Source organism: Calidris pugnax, unplaced genomic scaffold, assembly GCF_001431845.1.
Source record: "Calidris pugnax isolate Ruff unplaced genomic scaffold, ASM143184v1 scaffold44, whole genome shotgun sequence".
Classification (NCBI taxonomy): Eukaryota; Metazoa; Chordata; class Aves; order Charadriiformes; family Scolopacidae; genus Calidris; species Calidris pugnax.
In genome coordinates, this window is record NW_015094506.1 from 49,029,660 (window position 1) to 49,055,023 (window position 25,364).

At 37.6% G+C, this 25,364-nt stretch overlaps 1 protein-coding gene across 1 annotated transcript in view; it reads right to left on the reverse strand.

The window, feature by feature from the left end:
• The window catches only part of PCLO (piccolo presynaptic cytomatrix protein), a 385,413-nt gene that overhangs the window by 119,852 nt on the left and 240,197 nt on the right, over positions 1–25,364 (reverse strand). Inside the window, exons 9-10 of the mRNA XM_014963376.1 lie at positions 24,710–24,791; positions 8,649–8,774 (exon numbers count right to left, since the gene is read on the reverse strand). Coding sequence (XP_014818862.1) covers positions 8,649–8,774; positions 24,710–24,791 — 208 coding nt within the window. The remainder of the gene's footprint in view (positions 1–8,648; positions 8,775–24,709; positions 24,792–25,364) is intronic.

Here is a 25,364-nt window from a genome sequence, read left to right on the forward strand (position 1 = left end):
GAAACAGGAAATGCAGCTGCATCTTCTTACAAATCTGCATCAAATAATGCAAATAATGCAATAATGCAAAAAGGAATTAAACTCTTTTATGGAGACAGCTTAACCTTAATAGTACTCGCAGCATCAGAATATAGCAAGATATCCAAGATTCTCTGCTTGAAGCATCCAGTATCCAAGAAGGGTAAGAGGGGAAGACTGGGACTACATGGACAAGTGATCTCTGTCAATGTCAGAGGCAGAAATCAAAGCACCCATGATCTGTATGATCCCAGATAAGAGCAAGGAGCTGTATGGTCTTAGTGGGAGCTGGGAGGAAAGCTCTGGGGGCAACCTGATGACAATGCTACCCACTGCTCTTTCTGCTGTGCTCAGAGAAACAGGGCTTCAGGCACATTCTTTGGAAGCAATGATGATTCTTTCCAAGAAGAACCTGGATTTTCTTCCTAACAGGAACTATCCATCAAGGTCCTGAATAATAACAGCTGTCAAAAGCAGCGTGTCTGATAATTGCATAGCTCCACATAATTTAAAATAGCTAGTAGTGCCTTCTAATACGATCTTAGTGGAATGTTACTGAAAGGTAGTTACAGCACCAATGACATTTTTATCAGTGATCCTCCACAATTTGTGTTATAAACCGCCTGATGAACACTTTTACCCTGACCTTTGTGGTTGTTCTCTGCTTTATTACCCCTGGAACATCTAGTGACTGTGTCTATATCTACTCTCTGCTTGAAGCATCCAGGTTATTTTGCCTGTCTCTATAAATTAGACTTACCTATTTAAGACTAACCAAAAACTCTCTAAAGAGATATTTTGATGCTATTCTTTATCTGTTATTAAGAATAAAATTTCCTGGTGCAATTTGTATGATAGGGCTTTTCCAGCAAAATTTATTTTCAGGAATCATTAGTTGTTCATGGTATTTTCAGAGTTCTTGATCATAAAGAAGGTATAATCTATACTAGTTTACATGTCACATAATAGGGCTAAATGCAGGAGTGAAAAATCTGTAACTTGTATTATACAAGAATCCAGATCTTTACTGTTCCTAATATGAATTAATTTAATGCTTCTTTCTCGTGCCTTTAAAAAAACTATAAGAACCCCGTAAGTTTTCTGTTGTCTTCTGTTTTAGATTACATTATAAGATCCTGAAATCTCAGTCCATACATCCGCTCAACTACATCATAGGTCCAAGCTACCTCTAATAGCTATATTCAGTGTTGATTTTTATTGCAGGAAAATTAAATATAGAGCAATTACAGTGCTAGGCAGAAACATTACAAACTCGTATTACCCGCTTTATCTCATTAAAGCAGATATTCTAGGTACACAAGAAGTTTTTTAATGAAGTATCCTTGCTAAATTCCATTTGTATCATCCTACCACCATAAGATTAAACTAAATCTCCATAAACTAGATGCCGTATATTGTGAAGCAAGGAAAAGTATTCTTTTCTAAGTGTGTTTCAACTGCCTTAAACAGATTTAGTAAATAAAGTGGTAGATAGCTCTCACAGATTTCCACGTCAAACTTTCATACTGCTGGTCTTTCTTCTCCTGTTGCCTTCTGTAAGCTCCACACAGGTGCTAAAACAATTTTTAATTCCTTCTGCTGATTCTGATTTCCTTCTCACATCTCAGCAAATGGCCGAACTGTACTCTCAGTACAATTCACCTCCTTCCAGATTAAGAACAGGATTGAAACTACTATCAGTGGGATTGCATATGAAATGGCTAAACCAGTATGAGAAAGCTTTCTGCCTTCCTTGCTTCATTCTGACAGATGTAAGGTTAACTATAACATGTAGTTATACACTTCATTGGGGTGTCCTTCCTAGTCCATTTTTAAAATAGATTTTCCTTTTTAAATAAATTGATTTCTAAATATTTTAAAGTAGTTTTCTTACATGCTGAATGCCCACTGCCATATTTAGCAAGAACAGCACTGCACATTTATTATTATTTGAAAGAAATACAAGGCAGAACAAAATACATGGAGGAGAGGAGCACAACTACACAAGTGAAGAATTGCAGCTGATGGGGGACACTTAGGGGTTTTTTTCGATTAAGTCCTTTCTAAAGAGCTTTAGGGCAAAGCTTTCAACCAAGCTATGGCATTGCCTGTTATTTTATGCACATTTCCTTTGATAAAGTCAGTTTCTGCTGGGACAGATAATCCTGAGCCTGTAGCCCAGGGGATACGTTGAGAGGAAGCTCTCCTGTTCTAACCCCACGGAACAAGCATGGACAGCACAATAAATCATGAAGACTAAAGCTCAGAGAACAGGAAAAAGTTAATTCTTTGTTTTCTCCAATGGAGTAATAAATTAAAGCAGTCAAACTGCAAAATGAAAGTGCAGGATGAGGAGACTGTTTCTGTTCATTTAAGACCTGATCCAAAGTTTTCTGAGGATTTTTTGTTCCCTTCTTGTATCCCTTTTAATTTCTTTTCATCATTTTCCAGCTTCATCATGGTATCTACTTTCTGCCAGGAGTGTAATTACCAGAGAGACTCAAGGAGAGATGCTGGCTCTTCACTATCCCTAGCTTCATGGGGACTGGAAAAATCTCTTTTCACTGTGATCTCTTTTCCCCGATCAATGTCTCCAATTTTCACTGGCTAAACAGCAAGCAGCACTCACTACATTATTTTAAAACTCAGGAAGAACTGGTGTCTACTGCACTTCCCACCAACAGATGACCAAGATCAGTCATCTTGAGCCCATCTATAACTCAGGCATAAGAGGGAAGTGTAGCAAGAGGAATAGGGGAAAAGGATATAGTGACTTACTGCTTTTGTTCTGTTTTTCCAACTATTTGGGTGACCATGATAATTCAGCCACATTCTATTTTCCAAGCAACATCCAAAGCATGTCTATGATACGACAAGAGACAGTTTTGATAAGATGGACCACCATTGCACATGCTATCGCCTTTGCAAAAGACCTTCTGAACCTGGTACTGGTCTTGTTATTCAGCACTTGGTGCTACCCAAGCTGTCCCACAAGTGCTTCAAACAAGCTGCAGAAAAATCACTCTTAATGCTTTCTTTCTGGTCCTTTCATGGACTGCTCAATCATCAGTTACATGCCCCACTGTTCTGAGAGGACTTAAACCATGTGTTTCCAAAGCCAGCAAATAATATGCTTTAAGATGACAAGGACTTAAAAACTTGAACAGTTCTGATGGAAAACTTATGAGCTGAAAACACATGAAGGGAACACTCGTGGGGCACAACTGAAGTGGAACAGCATCTGGAAATTGGCTAGATGGCACTTTTACCTTGAGGAGTAAGAAGGCTGCTTGTATTTAAAGATGTTGTTGCCCAGAACCCAGGAAATACTTTGCATATTAAACAGTGATGCTCATATTCCAACCGCCTCTATCCAACATTGCTTATGCCCAGATTCATCTTACTTATACTAGAACAACAAAAGTACAGCTAATCACCTCCCTAGATTGGCCATCTCCTCTCTAGTCTGCTCATTAGCCTTATTTACATTCCCCTCAAAGGAAGCATTGTAGGAACTATAAATACTCCAGATATTTTTCTCCAGTTAATGCAGACTGCATGTCCTGTAAATAATGAAGAGCTGTGCTAATGACACTTGGACCTATACAGATGAGGGTCTCCAGTGAGCCCTGGCTTTTTCTTCCCTACAAACAAATCTCTCAGTATGCATTCTTCTGTTGTGAAGCCTGAGGCTAAGGCGTGCTTGAAGCCGAGGTCCACACCATGGGTGAGAGCCACAGAGCATTCTGGTTAAGGCAGGCTTCTGACAGGGCTGCCTGGGTCTGCCTCCTTCTTCAGAGAACTGAAGGTGGGAGGGATTGGCTGCTCTCAGAAGTGTATGGAAATAAAATAAATAGGTGTTTGCTTCTTTCTCCTATCACATTCTGAGGAAGTGTTCTCTGACACCATGGCCATGGTCCATAGCTTCAAGAGATAATACGCTGCACCATCTCATGACAGTCCAAGGGGAGGCTCTTAGTTTCAGTCTGAGGAATGATTCTAATGTTTCTTTGGTCTCATTAGGGCATTAGAGAGACAGAGAGGAAGCTGTGCACCAAAGGTCTTCTTACAAAAGGAAACTGTGACACTTCAATATATGACTTTCTATAGAAGGAAACGAATGAATAAACATTGGTAAGAGGAATGTGGAGACTTCAGTTTTATTTCCTGAAGGCATCTTAAAGTTCTGAAATTGCACAGTTTTCTAAGGATGACAGTTTTATTTCCTGAAGGCATCTTAACGTTCTGAAATTGCACAGTTTTCTAAGGATGAAAGAGAGCTCTGACATTCCCAATAAAGACCCAGTCATTCAAAATAGTGTCCTGAGAGGAAATGGCCATGTGGCCTGGAGAACTTCCAGTACAACTGAAGGCAACCAACCAATTTGGAAAACTGAGCCACATGGCTGAAGGCAACCAACCAATTTGGAAAACTGACCATCTGCACCTTAGCAGTTGATTCCAAGTCTAAAAGACATTGAGTACATTCAAGAACTCATCGTCAATCTTCAGCCTTTGATGCTGAGGACATTGGATGTGCTTTTACCTATTTTTGGTAACTGCCATCAGGTTGCAGGTGGCTTTTCTTGGAGGATCTTCATGGTCCTAAGTTTTGAGGAGCAATGTCTCTTGCATCCTAAGGGGAGCAGTTACTCATCTAGATCAAAACAAGTTGCCTAAGGATAGGACTAAGGGGCAGGGCACCATTAACTACCACAGAACTCTCAAATGGTAATGCATATTCTCTTCTCTGACCTATTTAACAGCTTTAAAAGGGTGGCATTATCTTTCACTGTGTGTATGTACACCAGGCATTTTTTCTTATAATATTATTGGAATAGCTTCAGGATGGGGAAGGTTCCCCTCTATTACGAACATTTTTTATTAAATTATAATATGCAAAATTCAACTGAATTGCATTGAATAGCATGTCTCTTTACTAGCAGGGACTGTTTATATACTAAAATTTTACAGGGAAGGTCTGTGAATCATAAAATAAGTGGCATCCTTCTGTGTTATGCTAGAAATGTTACGTTGTTATATTTTCTATAAAATAGAAACTGGGGCTGCTATTTCGGTATTTTTAGCAAGTTTTTGTCTTCACTATATATGATTTTCCTATTCCTAAGTTTGGGAAGGTATTATTTAGGTGAGACACATATATTAAAAGTAAACATGCACCCATAAAGCCTTGGACAAGTTAACAAAAAGCTGATCAGTGTCATAGCTGCTGTTGAGTGGAGAATCACCAAAGGCAGTAAGACCACCATAATCTTTTAGACCATGCAGGTTGCCCAGAATTGCCAGGAGAGGGGAAAGACAGGGAATCTCCTCATCTTGGTGAATGTCAGCTGGCTTCAGCATTGTCACAGCATGCCTGCCTGCTTGAAAACTTGGCACAGACACCCATGGTTCACCAGTTCCCAGGATCTCCAGTCAGCCTGCTGAAATGGTCCAACGAGAGAACCTGAATGCTGAGGGCATCCAGCAAATTTGTAACAGTTGGTAACACATATCAATATTTTATTTCTGCTCTTTACTCTGGGTTCTTCTGTTTCTGAAAAATGCTGGCACTATAAAACACCATTCACCCAGTAGATTTACCAGGTGGAATATAACTGAACTGTTTCTGTCAACACGAGAGGGAGCACAGACACATCTATCAAACTGACACAGTCCCTGCACTTGATGAGCTCAGTGGAATGAGTCTTCCACCTCCAGTTTTTGTAATGCCAATGAGTGATGAATCAGAGATATTTCTGACATCTGAAAGCAATTCAAGGTGAGAGAACCAAGACGACTGGTATTTGCTAGTCAGAACTATAAATAAACTTTTCAGTGCTAAGACTCCTCCGAAGCAATTTAAATAGGCCAAAATTTTATGGATTACTATTCTCTAAGGAAAGGAACATTATCTGTATTTTAAAGTGTGCCATTTCTTCATAGATGCAGTCACGCAGACAGCAGGCAGAACTTTGCCTTCCTTCATAACCACAGTGAATCTATCCTTCTTCCTCATGCTATAGATAACAATTTCAGACTTCACCCAATGCTTTCTGTTTTTAGAATTAGAGGAATTAATTAAATTGATGGGATTTTTTGCAGTGTTCTTAGAAAGGGTTCTGAGTCAAGATATTAGCTTGTAGTGACATTAGTATATGTTTAGTTGATGACTAGTTATATACTCTAATTGGAAGTCATAGCATTTCAGCAGAAAAAGTGACTCATGATTACTACACAAATTATTAATACGTAATTGTCATTTCAGATAATGACACACAAAGGTTTCTGCATGTGATGGGAGAGATAGCAAACAACTTGAAAAAGAAATGAAGCCTAGCCATTGTTTTCAGACACAACAATATCAGCAATATTGGACATTAGTAGTTTGGCTGGATTTACACAGATCAATATGAGAATGATTGAGGACCTCAATGTATGTAAGCACTTCTGAAGAGTCAAGATTAAATGTGCACCAGCTATATTTCCACAAAAACAAACAAACAAAACCAACAGTGAAGTAGCCAAATATTCCTTGTTGATCTATGAGAGCCATCTAAAATGACATAAAACCTAAACTATATATAAAGGCAAGATTTAAAAGGTAAATGACAGTAAGGAGAAGTATTTGTCTTGTTTGCTACAGCAATGGTACATTCTGCAGAAAGCATTTTTTCGCTCTGACAGAACATTTGACACATCAATAGTGAAACATATTCTGGGACAATGTGTAGACAACTTCTACAGATTAAGTATAGTGATTTTAATGGAGTTGATTTATGCCAACATACCCAAGTCCAGGAAACTTTTATAAAGGTCAGCTCAGAAACATGATTGATCATGTGATGGGAGAACAAAATAGAAGAATATTTTTACTGTCCTGTTCATCATTCTATAAAATATGAATAAACCTTCAAACTACATTCTTTGAACAGACAGAAAGGCAAACTGCCATGTCTGAACTTTTCCTTTAGTTATTGTAACTCTAAGACATTCTTGATCACTGCTAAAATATACCTCTATGGTGAGTGAAAAACTTCTTTAAACCTCAATTCCCAGAAAAAATCCTGATAAAAGAAACCAAAAGACTGGAGATAATTGCAAACAGTAACTGCTCATTCTTTATCTTGAAATGTCCAGTCTTGGGGAAATAACCACATTCTTCTCTTTACCTGCTTGGTACTGAATCAATGCATGCATGATCTAGCACAGCTATGAAAGACCTACTCCTTTGTATGGAGGAAGCCAAAACAAATACAAAAAAATAAGGTCAATTCTTACATCATTTGTATGCAATAAATAACACTATCATTTGATGAGTGAGATATTACCCATTAAATATGAAGGGCAGAATCAACTCTGTAGGAGAAAAGGGGAAGATTTTTTTGATACATCATTTCTTCAACTTTAAATTGACATTGACATCACTGTATGTGTAACTTTTAAATACTGGCAAAGAAGCAATCGAGGATATAAAAAGCACTAGGGTGAATGCAGGTGACACTGTTTTATAACACCCACAACATATTTAAACTATTATCTGTGTGTGAATACATTCTTAAATCAATTTACTCAGTTTTTCCATCTGCAAGGTACTTTTGATTTAACTATGACTTCTGTTGCATGTTTGCTGTTCAGAAAATTTATGTGAATTGAATTCTGCCTGGGAGAACTATTCTTCCTGCTTATTGTCTTTCTTTTGTAATTAGTTGAACAAATTAGAAACAAATGTATTCTATTTTTCTCCTTGGATAAACTGATATTTCAGGTGCATAGAGGTAGTCATATTTAAAAAGAAAATAAAGAAAAAAAAGAAAATAAAATAAAAACCAGTTACACAGAGAAGGGATCAGTGATGTGGTTATGGATAGAAACAAATTGTTATTAGACAGAATTATCACCTTTGTAATAATCCTAGAAAACATAATGACTAATCTAGCTTTAGTTGCCTAAAGGAGATACGTTGTCTCATACAGTCTTGTTAAAGTCAATTAAATGAGGGAGAAACTCCCAGTTTTTGAAATAGAGGTCCATGGTAGATGAAATCAATTTTCATTCTGCCATTTTTCCTCTGTTGCCTGTTGGGGCAGGTTGGATGACTATCTTAAACTGGAAAACTAAAGGTAGATCAGATATATTCAGTCAAGTCTCACTTCAGGGAATTAAAAAAAAGTCAGTGCCCATTACTGAGAGAGAACTGGACCTGTGATCCATTTCGCCTGTGCAACTAAAAAATATAAGTAATCCCCAACACGGGTACTTAAATAATCAAACCAGGATAAAGATTTTTAAAACCACACATCCATGATATATGTTAATTACGTACTTCCACAGTACACAGTTAGATTCCAGCCATATTGTCTTATTCCTAGACAGCACGTCAGCATACATTACTGAAGATAGGCCATAATACTGCTCATCATGGCAATTCTATCTGTCTACAGAAGTCATAAAATGACCACCTATCAGTCCTTTTCTGCTTTAGGACTCATGGAGGTTTAGAGGGACTCTCAGGTGGCCCTCACTCCTTGCACAAGATTACACCTGCTGCGCAAGAGATAACACATATTATAAATACCAAGCTCCCAACTCTTCTGTGGTTCTGTTTTTTGATAACGTATTTATCTTACCTTCTATCAGCTTCCCAGTCTGCTCTGCATTGCCTCCTGGCAAGATCTTGGCAATGTAAGCTCCAATTTCCCCACTGCTTCCTGGAATTTCTTTCCCACCTACAACTCGGATTCCCAGTCCATTGCCTGTGATCAAAAGAAGAAGAAAAACCTTAGAGACAAAGCAATGAATAATTCACTGGAAAAAAAGAAAGAGAAAAACTAATCAGAGGTTACGGAAGGATGTCACCAATAACTTCTGCCTATGGTTGGAAGATAAAGTTAACTGCAGTCCCATCTGCCAGGGGTAGAAGCATTTTAGCATAGGAAAAGACTTTATATAACTACAGAATGACTGACAACACAAATAACTGATTCACTAAAAGTTACATCTTACCTTCTTCTGACCACCTTACTGTATTGAAAAAGGACTATTTGTGTGGCAAACTTATTTCAAGTAAACCATAATTTGCAGTATTAATTAAATTGCATTACATTGCTAGAAATCCATGTGAGATGTGGAATTAAAGGATAGCTTTATCATATGCCTAAAACATGGATGCAATTTAGCTGAAAAATTATAGTAACTGAGCTTTTAGAATCACATAAATATGGAGAGAGGCAGAGATCATTGAGCTCCAGCAGCAAAGTGTGTATATTTACATGAACCTATATTTGGCAGATGCTATTATTTTTCTGAAATATTTGCTTTTAATTGATATCTTTTACATCAAAGGATTTACAAATGGAAAAAAGCCTGTGTAAAGCATCATCAAACCTAACATATTTTCTCCCTTTTTAAAAAAATTACAGATGAAAACATTTTGATCACTCTGATTATTTTAGCTGGAGAGAAGCAGATCACTAATCTCCCTTATGTATAAAACAATAAGAGTGAAAACAAAAGCTTAAAAAATAGTCTTGTAAAGCTAATATTATGTGTTGTCAATGCATTTTCATGCTATCTTGCTTTAAAAAAAACCTAATTCTTATAAAAGAAAAACAAATTTCTTCTTTGAAGAAAAAAAATTTTCATATGAGATGATTCACACTTTGATCTGGGAATGTAAAGGCTGATTTTCACACCTTTGTTGTAATGGCTAAATAATTAATTTTCAATTTATTAATTTAATAAGCCAAACCTGCTGAGTGATTAAACTAATCAGCTATAGGAAGCTCACCACACGATCTCTTTGTAAAGCTTTATCTTTTTAGATTAAGGTTTTTCCTCATAATGCTATTAGCATTTGATAAGTCTGCTCTCAGTTTGTTATAGAAGCAAGAAAGCCACATTGAGTTTCTGGCCAGAGAAGTTTCTACTAGCTTTTCTATCCCAGTTCAGCTAAATCTATATCTTTTGTGTCTCAACTTTCCTCGTAATTGCATATTAGACATTTTCCAAACAGGCATTTTCTTTTCTTTCAGAAGATACCTGGTGTCCAGATACATTCATGGATCCTGGCCAGCACAATATAAAGGTAAGGAAGGACACTCATGACTTAAAGGATTTGGCAGGAATTACTTAATGTGGAAACAGCTCATTCCAGTACTGCAAACCTACACCAAAATGGTGTATCCCTCCAATATACTGAAAAAACAAGTGGGTGAGAACAACCAAGAAACAATAATAGAGAGGAATTAAAAGGAGAGACAGGAGGGTTGTTCTTACAGCTACAGCACAGTAATTACTGTGTATAGGTACACTTAATGCACTGAGATGAAGGGACTGCTACATAAATCAAGCAGTATGCACTGCTGGAGCATGCAAGAAGTTCAGTCACACAACTAGTGGTGGGAGGTGGTGGCATTTCAGATGAGATGGTACACTTCCATTAGATCTATGTTTTGTGACCTAACATTAACACAATTTGGGTGGGGATTCAGTCACAGGATGACCACTGGTAATGTTCTCTTAGTATACAGAACATTTAGTGAAAGATTTCAGTGTGGGCTGATGGCCAAGGATGAGTTTCAGGTTAAATAACCTGGGAATAAGCCATCATATGACTGAGGCCAAGCATGTGTGTGTGTGTGTTTGCCCATGTTCTTGTTGCTGGACAAATCAGGGGGTATTAAATTTAATTTGACCTGATTGTATTACATTAGAAAATTGTATTTCATTATTATTATGCTGAAAAAATGTTACTAAAGAAATATTTTAACTTAAATTACAAAACATTCAATTCCTGGCAGTCAGAATGAATGAGTTAGTTTTTGCCCAATGAGCTTTAAGTGTTCTGGTCTGCACGACAAAGAAATATTGCTTGGAAGATGCTGCATATTCTCATGTGGAGATGAGATTTCAAACCTTTTTTAAACTGTATCTATTTAAAATACTGAGTTTACAACTTCTGTTTGCAATGACATTACCCAATTTATCACCTTGAATGCAGATAGCTTAAAAATATCATCAATCATTTGCTTTCTCAGATCTCTTTTTTCCCTTGCTTTTTGATTATTTTTTTTTAAATCTTTGAGTCTTAATTTCCATCTCTCAGTCTATTTTGATATAACCAGACATCCATCTTTCAATTTTAGATTTCCAGATTAATGAACTACTGTTTCCTTCCTAAAAGACACAGGACCAGAGAACCATCAGACAGCAAATCACTGTGCTTTGAATGAGAGAGGGCACCTTTCTGAACCCTGAGTATTGATTTCTATGGAAAATATCTTCAGGAAAACATCTCTTCAAAGGGAATTTTACACATTTAAGATCTAATCCTTTTTAGGATGCTTCAAAGCTAGAAGACTGCTAATTAATTGCAACCGTTTTTACCGATGTCCCAAGGCTGTGATCCTGCTCTCCTATCAAACCTTAACTTAAGCCTTAAGATGCAGCATGCTAAGCAAAAAAAAGTCCCCCAACCCCCCATAACCCAAATCCCCCAAAGGTTAATGCTAAACTTTAACAAGGTAGATCATGCAACTAAATTGCTTTTATACTTTGATAAAAAAACAAATATGGATACTAAACTACAGTTAGCTTGTGAGCCACTGATTTATATAGCTGAAAATACAAACTTAGAAGCCCTAGTGAAGCTTTCAATGTCTAATAAATGAAGAGTTACTTTTGAGAGAACTTCATACTTGGAGAAAAATATTAACAAAATTGAATGGCCGATAACTTCTTTTTGACAATTAACCTGCTTTTTGACTTTCAAAAGTTACCGTTTCATCTCCTTCCAGATGTCACAGACTGTTTCAGTGAGGCATATTCATTATATATATTTTTAAAAACAGTTTATTTGATTAGTGACCAACAACTTGACACTAATAAATACCAACACTAGTGACCTGGCAAACATCACTACTAAAGTATTTTAAAAATTCATCATTCTCTTTTCCTTATTTCCATTATTAGGCAGTTCGTGTCCAACTAAACTTATTTAGTCTGAATTTGTGTAGCTCAATGTAGCTGAGACCATGATGAAACCATATCCTCTTGTATATTTTTTTGTCACAGTAGCAACAGAGCAGAAACACTAGAAACATGACTCAGTTGATACACAGTAATTTATTTTGCTGGAGTAAGCTGACCGTAACCTGAGCTCTGCAATTACAATTTGGTCATTTTTCTCCATTATTGAGATAATAAAGATCAGATTGCTGCCAATCTGTTGCTGTTGCTCTGGTCACTGGAAAGTTCATGAAATCTTATAATCTTTTTACTACTTAGCTGAGCAACTCCACTGCAGCCATCAGTGTATGAACAGCCTAGATTTCCTGGAACTATTTCAGCATCTAAGCAATGATTAGACTTGCCTTTCCAAGCAAAGTTCAATAGCCCCTTCCATTAGTTACAGGTAAAAAAAAAAAAAAAAAAAAAACAAAAACAAAAAAAAACCAAAAAAAAACTGCTGAGAAAAACAAGGCACACCAGGCTTTTGCTGGTGTTCCTGTCTTTACACAAAGGCAAAAATTAAGTTTCCAGGGATGTTTTCTCTTATGATAGTAAATAGAATTCCAGCACCATACCATATGCAGGGATTGATATTGTTTAATTATTAGGTAACGCCCATACAGTAGCAACAACTTCAACTTGTTCATGTGCTAACTCAAACAAACATTTTCTCTGGGCTAATTTTTCAAAGTATGAAACCGTTTGTCTGTCTAATTAGATGAGCAAAGAAAGTGAAGAGGCAATTAGAATGTACAACAGATTTTCAGTAATCACACATGTGTTTCTACGAATTGGCATTAGAAACTTTAGGTATGAACGTCAGCAGCGATATGACTCTTGTCACAGTTAGAAATAGAGCTATATGAATTTTTAATAGACATTTAGGTGACTGAACTTTTAAGAGAGATATTAAAAACTCTACTGATTTGGATTTCTAAGAGCATACCCCGCAATATGGTAGTTGAAAATCACTATTTCTGTAAAACCATAGTTGTTTTACCACCTTTATATAGTGCTTTGAAGTTGAAACTATACAAAAGTAAAATGAGAAAAATTGAAATGGGCTTAAAATGCAAAATGCAGATGAAGGCTAGAACACATATGTCTGAGGAGTTGAAATGGAAGATATGTTTAAACCTCAAAATAAATACTAGGTGTGGTCTTTCAGATCCATGAGGCAATGTACAGACATACCACCGAGGGATGAAAAAAACTCAAGTCCAAATGGTTTTCATCACTTTCTAACAATGCTTTCGAAAACAAAATTCAAACCCAGAAGGCTGAATCATAGCAAGGAAGCACAAAGGGGGACCTTTTCTGGGCAAGGTCCAATAGTAGCAATTAGAAAAACGCATGAGGATAATGAATGAAAACGAGACATTAAGCATGAAAGATTTTGCATTGTGCCAAAATACCATGCTATAGCAATGAGAACATATCAATCAAATCAAACAAAACGAGGTCTTCCAACTCTATTTGGCTGTGAACAGAGACAGAACATACCTTCCTCCTCTGTTCTTTTACTAGACATTATCTCCCCATTCCTGCTCCAGCCTTATCTAGACCAGACATATGCTATAGTGCCGGTTGGCCCTTATCTACCAAAACAATTTTACACCATGTTCCATTGTCTGTATGAAAGAGAATTGTCAGCCACAGAAAAATCAACAATGACTTCTCTTTGGAGAGTTCAGACTTAAAAGCCCAATGAAGAAATGTAAACTATTTATTTAGATATCATAGTTGTGATAGAGCAATCTGTAAAGTCTGGAGAACAGACAGAAAGAAAACACGACAAAGCAAACAAAACCAAGTTAGATCAGGCACTTGGAAAGCAGCAGGGAAACTAATGTGTATAATAAAATCCAGGCTAAATTTTTATTTGCATTATTATTCCTATGCAATTCTCTGGAATACATGAGATGATGACTTATATCAGAGCTTGGTTGTCTAGATAGGTACAACATCTTCAAGACTGTGCTCAGGAGAATTGTTTTGGTGCTTTCTAATGAAATTAGCTTAAATGAAGATGTTTCCTAGAAACATGATTAAGCTTACACAGTTATTGCACTTCTTGGCCATTGGCAATTAAAGCATAAAATATACATGAAGCCAAATCCTGAGCTGATGAAATTCAGATATATTCCAGTTGTTTTAATAGCACAGAATTGATTTACAGCAGCTGCAAATCTGCTTCATGCTGATTTGCACACTGGTTATCATCCTGAAGGATCATAAAGTGTTTTATGAATTAGCATCTTGGAACACTTATCGTATCTACTTGAAAACAAGATACATGTCTCTTCTTTTTGGATAATCTGTCACATCATAATCTATGGTGTCATCTATGGTACACTGTAGCTTCAAATCATTACAAAAACTGTAGGCACTGAGATTCATCTGTGTTTACTGACAGACAACAATGGCTCAATAGATGCCACTAACTGACAGCTGAGCTTCATTGTTTAAAATGTTGGTTTTGAACTGTCCCATCCATATCAGCTTTGGTATTTAAGAAACAACAACAGAATTAATTTAAACATAATAGGATATAATATTATACAATATGCAAGATATATAGGTGTATATGTTAGCTATAATATAACACATAAACAAAAGCCTTTAGGAAAAGAGCAGTTTCCCATTAAATGCAAAGAAACAACCACTGCTTCACAAAGTGGTTGAACCACAGACTATTGGAAGATGTGAGAATATCACACTTTGTTTACTCTGGCCTTATATTCTCAAATACCTCTTGCCAGAACCACGATGAAGGCCTAAACAAACCTTATGTTGAGCTAGTAAGGCTTCTCCTATGTTTACTAAATTTGGGAAAAATTTGCTACCTTCAATAACCATTGAGGATTATTACATCTACTAAAAATCTTGCCCAGGGTATTGTGTAGACTTGTCGGACATAAAATCATGCTAAGAAGGAAGTAAGAAACACATTCCTCTCCTTCATTTTGCATTACTTCACCAGTAATTATGGTGCTGAAATTTGGGGAACACAAAGGCTGTATTCTTTTCATGTAGCTGGTAAACTGAAGGACAGGGTTAAGAGGAAATCCTCCCGCAAGGGCCTCTTCTGCAGACCTTTTCCCAGCCGGGTGGTCCCCAGGTTGCATCACTGCACAGGGCTCTTTCTCTCCCGGTACAGGATTTGTATTTATCCTTGATCAACTTCACAAGGTTTCTGTTGGCCCATTCCTCCAACCTGTCTCAGTCCTCTGAATGGCAGCCCTGCTCTCAAGCCTGTTCCCCCAATTGAATGTCATCTTCAAATTTTACGAGAGTGTACTCCATCACCTCCTCTATATCACTGGTAAGGATATTAAATGGTCACATGACAGGGTGTCATGTAGTCTACTTGTTACCTGCCTCCAGAAAAGCATGGCCCATTAACCACTGCCCTCAAAACCTAAACATCTAACCAGTTTTTTACTCATTTACTTGCCCAGACATCAAGATTTTAGCTCCTGATTTCAGGCTAAAAGTTCATGTAAGAAAATACCTGAAGTCTAGAGTCTCTCAAGTTACTGCAATATTCAAATTTCAATCCAATTCCACAGAACTTGAAATATTCTTATGAGGATGAATGTACTGTAAAAGGCAAGCTGTAATCTGTTCAGCCAATATATCAGCCAATCGTTCATGGCTTCACTGTAAAAAAAATCAATCTTCGTGATATTTTTAATGCTACAGTAGTTGCTTTTAGTTCAAGCTTTTTATTAATGTTCTCCTCAGTGAGAGGGGAAAGTTAAATAGATTTTATTGATGCTTCCCACATAGCATGAGTTAGCCCTGTCATCAGAGGAAAAGGATTTACACAAAGAATGCTCTGCTGGCATATCATAAATTAGCTGGTATATTATGAATCTGGCATTGTAGTGATTACTTAGCTACGATTAGTAAATAATAGTTCAGTCCTAGGTGAATGCAGTGACCTTTTTTAGCAGTTATTTTAACATCCTGCACCAAACTTCAAACCATTTGGTTTTATGGAGCAATTTTGGAAGAGGATCTCCAGTATTTGAAGCACCTGTTTTTATTTAACAAAATACCAATGAAAGGATTGAGGATTTAGCGTTTAAGTTCTCTCTACCACAAAAGGTTCTCTCTACCTTTTGTGCTGATCTTGTCTTACTGACTTTGTGTATTGTCCTGGTTTTACATAGATTCATACAAACCTACATAGATTACCAGATTAATACAAAGTGCAGACAGGTGTTCATTTATTTATGTAATTAACCAATGCGGTTTTGTGGGGTTTTTTAATACACTTCTTAAGGCAGAGTAAATCTGCCTGACATTGTGCAAATATGTGTTGGCAATGGTTAAATAGAAGCTACTGCACTCCCTCATGTCCTTTGGGACAGGAGAAGCCATGGGGACATTGATAACTCTTGGTCAACGTTTTGAGGAGTCTGTCAGAAAGATGACACTACCTATGCTTAACAGCCACCCAGTAAAGCCTCTGCACACTGGATAATTCTGGTTAAAGGAAAACCAAAGGAATATCTCATCCAAATATATCTCTTGCACAAAGGAATCAACTGATGCAATGTTGAACAGCTATCTGTCATGAATGGGGAAGAATTTGTGGAACTATAAGTTGTAAAATACTATTCTTCCAAACCAAGTAAGTTTTACAATCATTTAAGCCTTTGTAAAAACCTCTGAACTGTCATTCTTTTCTCAAAGAGAGAGACAGTATCTGTTTCTGGTGAAGAATTCATTAAAAAACACTATAATATGCATATAAATTACACAAAATAAGTGAAGGAATTGTAGTTCCTCTGTTGTTAATCTTAAAATTAACCTTTGACCCATTGCTTGGAAAAGATCCTAAGCTGGCAATAGCAGTGACAGAAGCTGGTGGCAGAAGCTTATGGTTTCTACTCAGAAGAGGTATCACAGAGCAGCTGTTCAGACTGTCCCTGGGAAGGATTGCATGGCCATTTGACAGTTCATTTTTTAAAACTATTCAACCTGGATAAAGGGTAGCTTTGTGTTTGGAAAAAGGGAACTGTCCATTAAGACCTATGTTGAGACCTTCAGCTCATTGCATGTGCTCTTTCCCTGATGACATCAGTCATTATTGAATGAAGTTTGTAACTGTATCAAAACATTTCTCATGTTAGTTGGGTTTAAAATCATGTCTTTAAGTAATGAAGTGCCTTATTTATCTTGTACCCAGCTTAGGCTGGTAATACTATTATTATTTTATTAAGAAAAAAAAAAGGAAGACACATAGAAGAATAACTTTTCCACATTTTCAAGTGGGGGAGTTGACAAAATTATTTTTAGTTGTTTTTGTTTTTTTAAAGAGTAGGCATAAATCTCATAAGACCTGGTATGTCACATCTTATTTGTGATATACTCATTTGATGTCTCACACAATATGATCATTTCTTATAATAACTCCACTACTACAGAAGAAAAGCAGCATATGAATTAAGTGCATAGCAATTTACTAGTCAGCTTGCTGTTTGTTGAAATTAACTCTTCAAAATGCAGGTTTTTTTTGGTGACAAGGATCAAGGTAAATTATTTACCTGCATAGCTTGTTCCTTTAAACACTGCAGTCTTCTCTTCTATATCAAGAGATTGATATGATAATTTTTTTCTACCTATTAGAAGAAGCTGTCAACTGAGGGAAATTTCAGTCTTTTCTGAGAAAATTGTATATTCTCAAGCCAATGACTAATGCTGTCCAAGACATCAACACGCAGCAAACTAAAAACATTTTTTACAGAAAACAAAAAGACAATTTCTGATCTAACATTCAAATGATTACTTTGATATACCTTACACTTTTGCCCCCTTAAATTGTATCTCTTTTACAAAAATATGTGTTGTAGTGACTAAGTGGAGGCTGGTATTTTTTTGTGTGTGTGGAGGAAATTAATGTAATTTTAGGGTGCCTATCCTCAGACAGCTTTGGCTTCATCAGCCTTGACTGTCTAATGTCAGCTTCACGCCCTTTCTGGATGAACAGATTTCTTTTGGCAAACTTTAGGCTATTTAAAGAAAATTCTTCTGACAACCCCCCTCCTCCAACTTCTTTTTACTGGAGTAAAACAGCAAAAAACAGGCATTGAGTGCATAATTCCTGTAAGCAATATTAAAGTGAAAAAATTTCAGAAACACAGATAATGAATAACAGAGGTTTCCCTTGACAAATGCTGCACATCAGTTAGCTTGGTGAAATCATGCTATGAGACAATTAGAACCTCGGAGCTCCCTACCTATCCATGAGGAACATTTTCTTTGTGCCAGTGACCTGCAGAACCAGAATGTCTTAACCTTAACCATCCTGCATTCAGATTGCTTGGGAGTGTGCATCGAGTGCACCTCAATGACCTGTACAAATCTGTGAATAGGCAAATAGGGACTGGAAGGCAATAATTCTCAAAATGTTCTATCACTCTCCTCTGGAAAGTTCATCTCAACTCAAATTGGTGTTTGTCTCTTGGTGATAAGGAGCAATGTGGTCCTTTAGACAACCAGTCTCTTAGAAGTCTTTTGATTGCTCTACAGCTTCATTGTCCATAGAATCATAGAATCAAAGAATGGTTAGAGTTGGAAGGGACCTCAGAGATCACTGAGTTCCAACCCCACTGCCATGGGCAGGGACACCTCCCACTACAGCAGGTTGCTCAAAGCCTGGTCTTGAACACCTCCAGGGATGGGGCATCCACAGCTTCTCTGGGAAACCTGTTCCAATGTCTCATCACCCTCACAGTAAAGAATTTCTTCCTAGTATCTAAGCCTAAATCTCCCCTCTTCTTTCAATTTAAAACCATTACCCCTTGTTCTATCACCACATTCCCTGATAAAGAGTCCCTCCCCTTATGTCCCCATATGACATAAGTCATATCTGTTCATCTCATCTAATTTAAGATCTCTATAACACAAAAACTGTAGTTTGTTAGTCACCTCATGCTCCCTTTATAATCAATAAAGCTGTTTTACTCCATTATGCATACTTTTGATAGTCAGAGCAGAGAAAGGAGCACACACAGGGTCTTCATTTCCCTCTGAGAGTTGTTAAGATAATTTATGCTTCACCTGTGAAGTAAAACCTTAAACTGACATTTCTGCGTTATTAACTTTTTCTAACGTCCTTGACAAGTTGTATCCCCAATGACATGCATCTCTGAATGTTTCATTTTCTAGTTCTTCATGAGGAAGGGCTGACCTGCATTACTCATCTGCAAAACAGAGGGATTTCTGGTTTGCCTTCCGTGAATCTCGTTCTTATGTGCCTGCTTTCCTCTTGGCTCTCCATGGGAACCTGGGGGCCTGCCTTAACTCTAACAGTGAGTGTTTCAGCGATATGGTTCTGCAGCCTCTTCTGCAGGAGAGCTATGAAAGCAAATTGGACCATTATAACCACATTGCCCTCTCAATTACCTCCCCTCATCTTAAGATCTTATTAGATATCCTTCAATAGATGTTCATACACTGAAAAATGCATAAACAACTGAGCTGCCAAAAAGGGCTCATGGACACTATTTTAAACACACAGACTAGCACTTTTCAAATTAAGTTAATTCAGAGAGAAGGCACATAAACATGGAATATATGCTCTGTATCTCTACAAAATGTTTCTAATAAATACATAAATTTTTGTTTTGTTTTGTTTTGTTTTTTATTTAGAAAAGCAGAATGATATTAAGTTCTTTCTAAGATTGCTTATAAGACACGGACATCTCTCCATCCCTTTATTTCCATTCCTGTCCTCAGTTACTGCCATATGACTTCACTGCAAAATCTCAGACATTGTCAGGGTGTTACAGCTCTGTCCCTTTCCGATTATGGGTTTTTACCTTCTGTGCCACGTCTCTGATAAGGAGAGAGTGTTTGAGGGAATGATGGCCATTAATTAGGGATTAAATCCTTCCCCAGTGATGAGTGTTAGAGGAGGGTAATGGGTTTTTGTGCATAGCATTATCTCAGTTCTTCACAACATAAAACCAAAGAAACAGGATAAGTAATCCTCTAAGAAAAGAATATGAGGACAAGGGATGGGTTACACTTCTCACCCTCTGTCTTTGACTAGTATATTGCATTCAATACAGACTGTGACTATATTTAATGTGTTTTTAAAGTGATTAGTAATCACATATTCACAGCACTTCAGTATTTTGCTGTACAAAATGATTGTGCTGAGCTTGCAGGTGAAAGAACCCTAAATATATAGGGTTATTTAGCAGAGAGGGTTTGATATAGGAAAACTTCTAATTCTCTTCCTCTCTCTTGGGATAAGTAGCCCATGAGCTGGCATGCTGCAGAAGTGTTGTGCTGTGTGAAGGAATTCATAATCTTTATGGAGAGTATGAGGCATCTCTGACGTGTGTGCAGCGTTACAGCTACCCTGTCATCCTCTTAGCAGTTTCACTGACATCACCACAAAAGTGAAGATTAGTGTTACAGTCTACTGCCTACAGAGTAATTGTTGTCTTTACTATAAAGTTCACAGCTTTTTCTGAATTGCTTCTCTGCCTTTTATTTTTTCATCAGAATTGAAGAGGGTGCTCCACAACACGGACAGTCTGGCTGCTCAAAGGTACATTTTTGCTCCCTGGAAACAGAGAATATCCTACCTTTGGAAAGCAAAGAATTACTTGTGACTCAGCCTAAGTGAGGCAAAGCAGCAAAAATTACCTTTGACTGAGTGCACTCATTGTCCCTGTACACGTACTGTCTGCCTTGCTGGATTTTCACCCAGTGTGTCTAAACAGCTTTCTGATCAGGAATAACACAATGTAAGAGTTTGTCTTTGCAACGTTTCCAAAGGCATTACCAGTGCTTCTGTTACCTTCAACAGCCACATTCTCTTCACTTTTTCAGATATAACTATGACATGTTAAAAAAAACAAAAAAGAAAATGTGAAAATGCTGGCAGTATAAAACAGTGTTTATGCCGCTATGTTAAGGATCCAAAACGAACAAGGGATTCTCAGTGAAAACAAACCATGAGATTGTGGAATGCTAAATACTGCAACATTATCATTCACTGATCACTACCATCATTGCTTTGGCATCTCAGCATAACCATGATGCCAATTCTTTCTCTTTTTTTTTTTTTTTTAATGCAAATTATCAATCGATCTTTCCAGACAAAATCCTTGGCAATTCCTTCGTATCTATCAGCATTGCCTGAGGAGGGGACACCGCATACCTTGAAAAGAAGAGCTGTGAGTTCCAGGTGATAGCATATGCTAAAGAAACAAGAACCCTCAAGATGGAGGCCAGCTAGAAGTATACATTCATTTTTCATTCAGAACTACTAATCTCTTGCCATCACAATTTTGGCACAGTTCCTCGTTCCTTAAACACCTCATTCACATGCTAAAATTTGCAGTAAATGCTTTTGTGTGCAAACTTATGCCAGATTATGTAAGGGGCATCAAAGGCATCTGTACCTCAGAGTCAGTTCTCATTAATCAAGAAAGCAAATAAACAGAATGAATGTGCACATAGTACGTAGTGATACAGCCTGAATTTTAATTGATGTGGGACTACTCCTATTATTGATATTCATAAGGGGACAATTTCTGGATCCACAATCAGGCAGTAACCTCCAGTATGGTAATTATGTGATGAGATCTATGGAAATCAAACTATAATGCTGAGATTGGGATGAAATTCAAGCTTGCCCCAAAGTAACAGCTGTGGTATAGCTTAATACCAGGGCTGACCCAGAGCAGTGAGTCATTAATGCCCAGGTTGGCCAGGAACTCCCCAGTGAGATGAGGTGATGGGCTAAGCCACTGACCAGCTTCCCAACAAAACAGCTATCAACAGTTACAGGAGTTCTCCAAGTGGGAACTGTGGACAGTTTGTGAGATTTCCTCATCTAGCTCCTGCTGTGCACGCACCAGTTGAGGTACACTATTTGTATACTTAAGATGTGTTCATAATTCCCCAAGAGGAGAATTTGTCTGCCTCAGGCATTCCCCAGGCAGCTCCTGCTGTTGAACTGACCAAAATGCACGTGGAACCTTTAAATTATCGGTAGAAACTGTTCTTGTATGTGCAGACATGATCACAAAGAACACGTGCATAGGTAAGAGGTGATGTTTTGTATATACTGTAAGATAATCAGAAACAATGGACCAGTTGGCTTGTAAGAATCCAGCCACACAACAGTGCAGGAAATCTCGTCTGACACAGCTGAAGGTGTTGCTGCAAGGATGGTTGCAACAGAGACTCCCATTGCCACCTGGACAGTGACTGGCTGTTCTCTTGGAGAGATCTGACTCCCTATGCGAGCTTTATTGAGGGGTTCTTGGGTTTTTTTAACACAGACTCTTCCTGTGCCTGGCCAACAAGTATAAGGCAAATGATTAAATAAAATGACTCAACAGCTCACTTTAGTACTTTTGATAAGAAAGAGAGGGGAAGGGAGAAAGGGAGAGAAGAAGGAGATGAAGGAAAGAAACAAAGAAACAAAGAGAAAGAAACTAGCCAGCCAACCAACCAACAAACTATGGCATCTAGATCAATATCCAATAATCTTGTAGTGAGGTAACTGTGGTTTTATAAGAGTACTTATTGTTTAGTTTATCGATATTTTAAGTAACTGTTGCTATATAATGGATTTCTAAGTTGGCTTCTGGTTAATAGTCATTGTCTGGTTAATAAACAAAACGATACTTGTTATTAGTTTGCAGATAGTGGTTAATCAAAATTGAGTTTTTAAAAAAGTGAATAAAACCCGTAAGTGTGGCTCTGGGAGAGGTCATTTGGAAAGCTGAAAGTTAAGCAGAAAGCACTGTGCATTTAAAGAGAGCTGTGTACTTTAATCCTTCAGACACTGAGAGGGGGAGGAAGGGAGGTATGAAGTCAAGATGTACAAAGAGTGAAAAATACAACAGTTTCTTCTGGCTCTGGTCCTCCCTACTGGTGCCCTATTTCCACCTTTGTTTTTTTTCTGTACAAGTCACGTTTAAGTCTTTTCCTATTTGTAGATAAATCTATATGTACATCATACAGAAGTATGTCTGTGCAGGTCTCCATGGGTGTATCTGGACGAAAACCAAAAAGTAGGACTGCAGCTTGTAAACACATATCCAAGCTTGCTTACTCCAATTAGAATTTAGGTACAATACAGCACAGCTACAGCAGCAAGCAAACCTGCTGTGGACTATGAAACCTTCACAGCATCCTGAGTGGATATTTGATCCTGTGTGATCTCATGCTAGGCAGGGCATTAGTAAATGGGAAGTCAATAGCTACATCTTGGTTCTCCAGTCATCCCTTACAAGACATTTACTGTGAGGCACAGTATGTCGTTGTGGTTGCCAGCACGAGAGCTAGCACAGAATTTGACATAGGCATTGCACGAGGGTAAGTAACTTTACACAGGAGAGCAGGCCTTCAGCAACATTAAATCACGAGCTATGCTGTTGTGTTGTTATAATGCCACTTGTTCTTGAGTAAGGGAACAGCCTGGATCACAGCATTACTCATCACCTGCAGGGCAAAATTCTCCACTAGGATGTCAAGGAGCCCCATGGACTGCCAGGGCCAGGAGTAGCAGAGGCTGACACAACAGTGGACCCAGGGCTTCTTTCAGACTGTGCTATGTGGGTGGAGGGGTCTTTATGCATCCTGAAATCACCAGTGGGTGTTACGCTGACTAGCAAGAAAATACTTCATAACATATACAGAACGTTCATTTAATACCCTAAACATGAGGTGGATACTGGGGGTGGGAGTGATCAAGATTTTACTGCCAGAAAACCTGTGAAAACAATATTTAGCAATTCAAGTAAGTTCGTGCCACCTTCTACTTAATGCTCGAGAGAACACCAGAGCTGGCAGTTGGTAATTACTTCTGCACAGAAACAGGGTTTGACACACACTATTATAATTTTTTAGGCAAGTTAAAAGAAAGTCTGATCTTTCCAGGACAAAACCACTTAAAGCATGTACCTCTGAAAGGAGACAGACAGCATACTAAAAAAAGTTTTGAGTTCCTTAACAGTACTAGATGTGAGAAAGAGTGCAATTCCAAAAGATCAAACAAACACACCTTACCTGTGCTAGATCCTGTAACCTGCAGCCCTTTACAATTCGATACATGAAAACACCACACTCTGTGCCTGCGCACAGTCCAGGAGGAGAATGAATATAACCTTTGCCACTTTCATCTCCTTTGCAAGCAAACTCAGACTTACACCAACATTTGTGTTAGCGTTAGGGAAAAGAGAATAAATCTGCTGTCCTGTGATAAATGTCTCTACGTGAAGATATCACAGAAAAATGGGATCTGATTGTTCTCCTACCTCCCTCTGTAGAATAGAATAAAATTCTCGTTTCTGTACATGTTGAACACTTACACAAACCTATTTTATAAAAAGTTCTCATACAGAGAATATAGACTTATATAAAAAGCTACAGCAAAACAGACTGCTCATATGTACAGCACAACAGATTCCCCCTCTGTTTTTAATGTCTGTATAGCTTATATATCTTGAGCAGATGTTGTGACCTTTTTTCCGCACTGCTGCTTTCTGTTATAACCAACTAGCAAGATTTAAAATGACCACTGAATTTCCTGCTGCATATGACACAGGAACTATTTTTAATGCTGCAAATCTTTTGGATGGTTCATGCTAATCAAGTTAATTATCAGGTCTAATCAAGGGTTGTTGTTTTTTACCTGAAACTGTGTGATCCTTTGGGTCTCTCAGCAGTTTGAGCCTTGCATGAGGGAAAATGTACTGCAGGGGCTTCCCGTTTATCTGAGGAAGACAAATGTGCATGTCATAAAAAGATAAAACAATATAAATTGTATCAATAATTTTAGTTGGAACAGAAACAAGCAAACAAACTTATTTCATCCAGAAAAATATCACAACTTCACAATTCAAACACTCCCTTGATTTTCAAGACAGACCGCAAAATCCTTCTGCAGGGGAATGAATGTTTGCTTCCATAAAGCCAGATTCATTTTGAATATAGCTTTAGTTTTGATTTTCATTTTCTAATGACAAGAAGGTGGTCACTGCCTTCTGTAGCTTCTCTTAACATTAATCCTTTGTCCAAGCAATGTTCAAGAGACTGAAATTAAATATAATTACTGTAATAATTATAAAATCCTGTTCCTACAGACCTAAACAAAATGGTGGTTGAATGTGTAAACAGCCACGAGTTATGGCCGTAGTTTCAGCAAAACCACATATTCCAATGTACCTCACCATCAAATTTCAAAAGCCTTTTGAAAGACCCAACCTAAAACTTTTAGGCCTACCTTTTCTATGAAAATGTGCAACTTTCACTTGGGCTGATACTGGAAAGTGCCAAAGGCGAAAGAA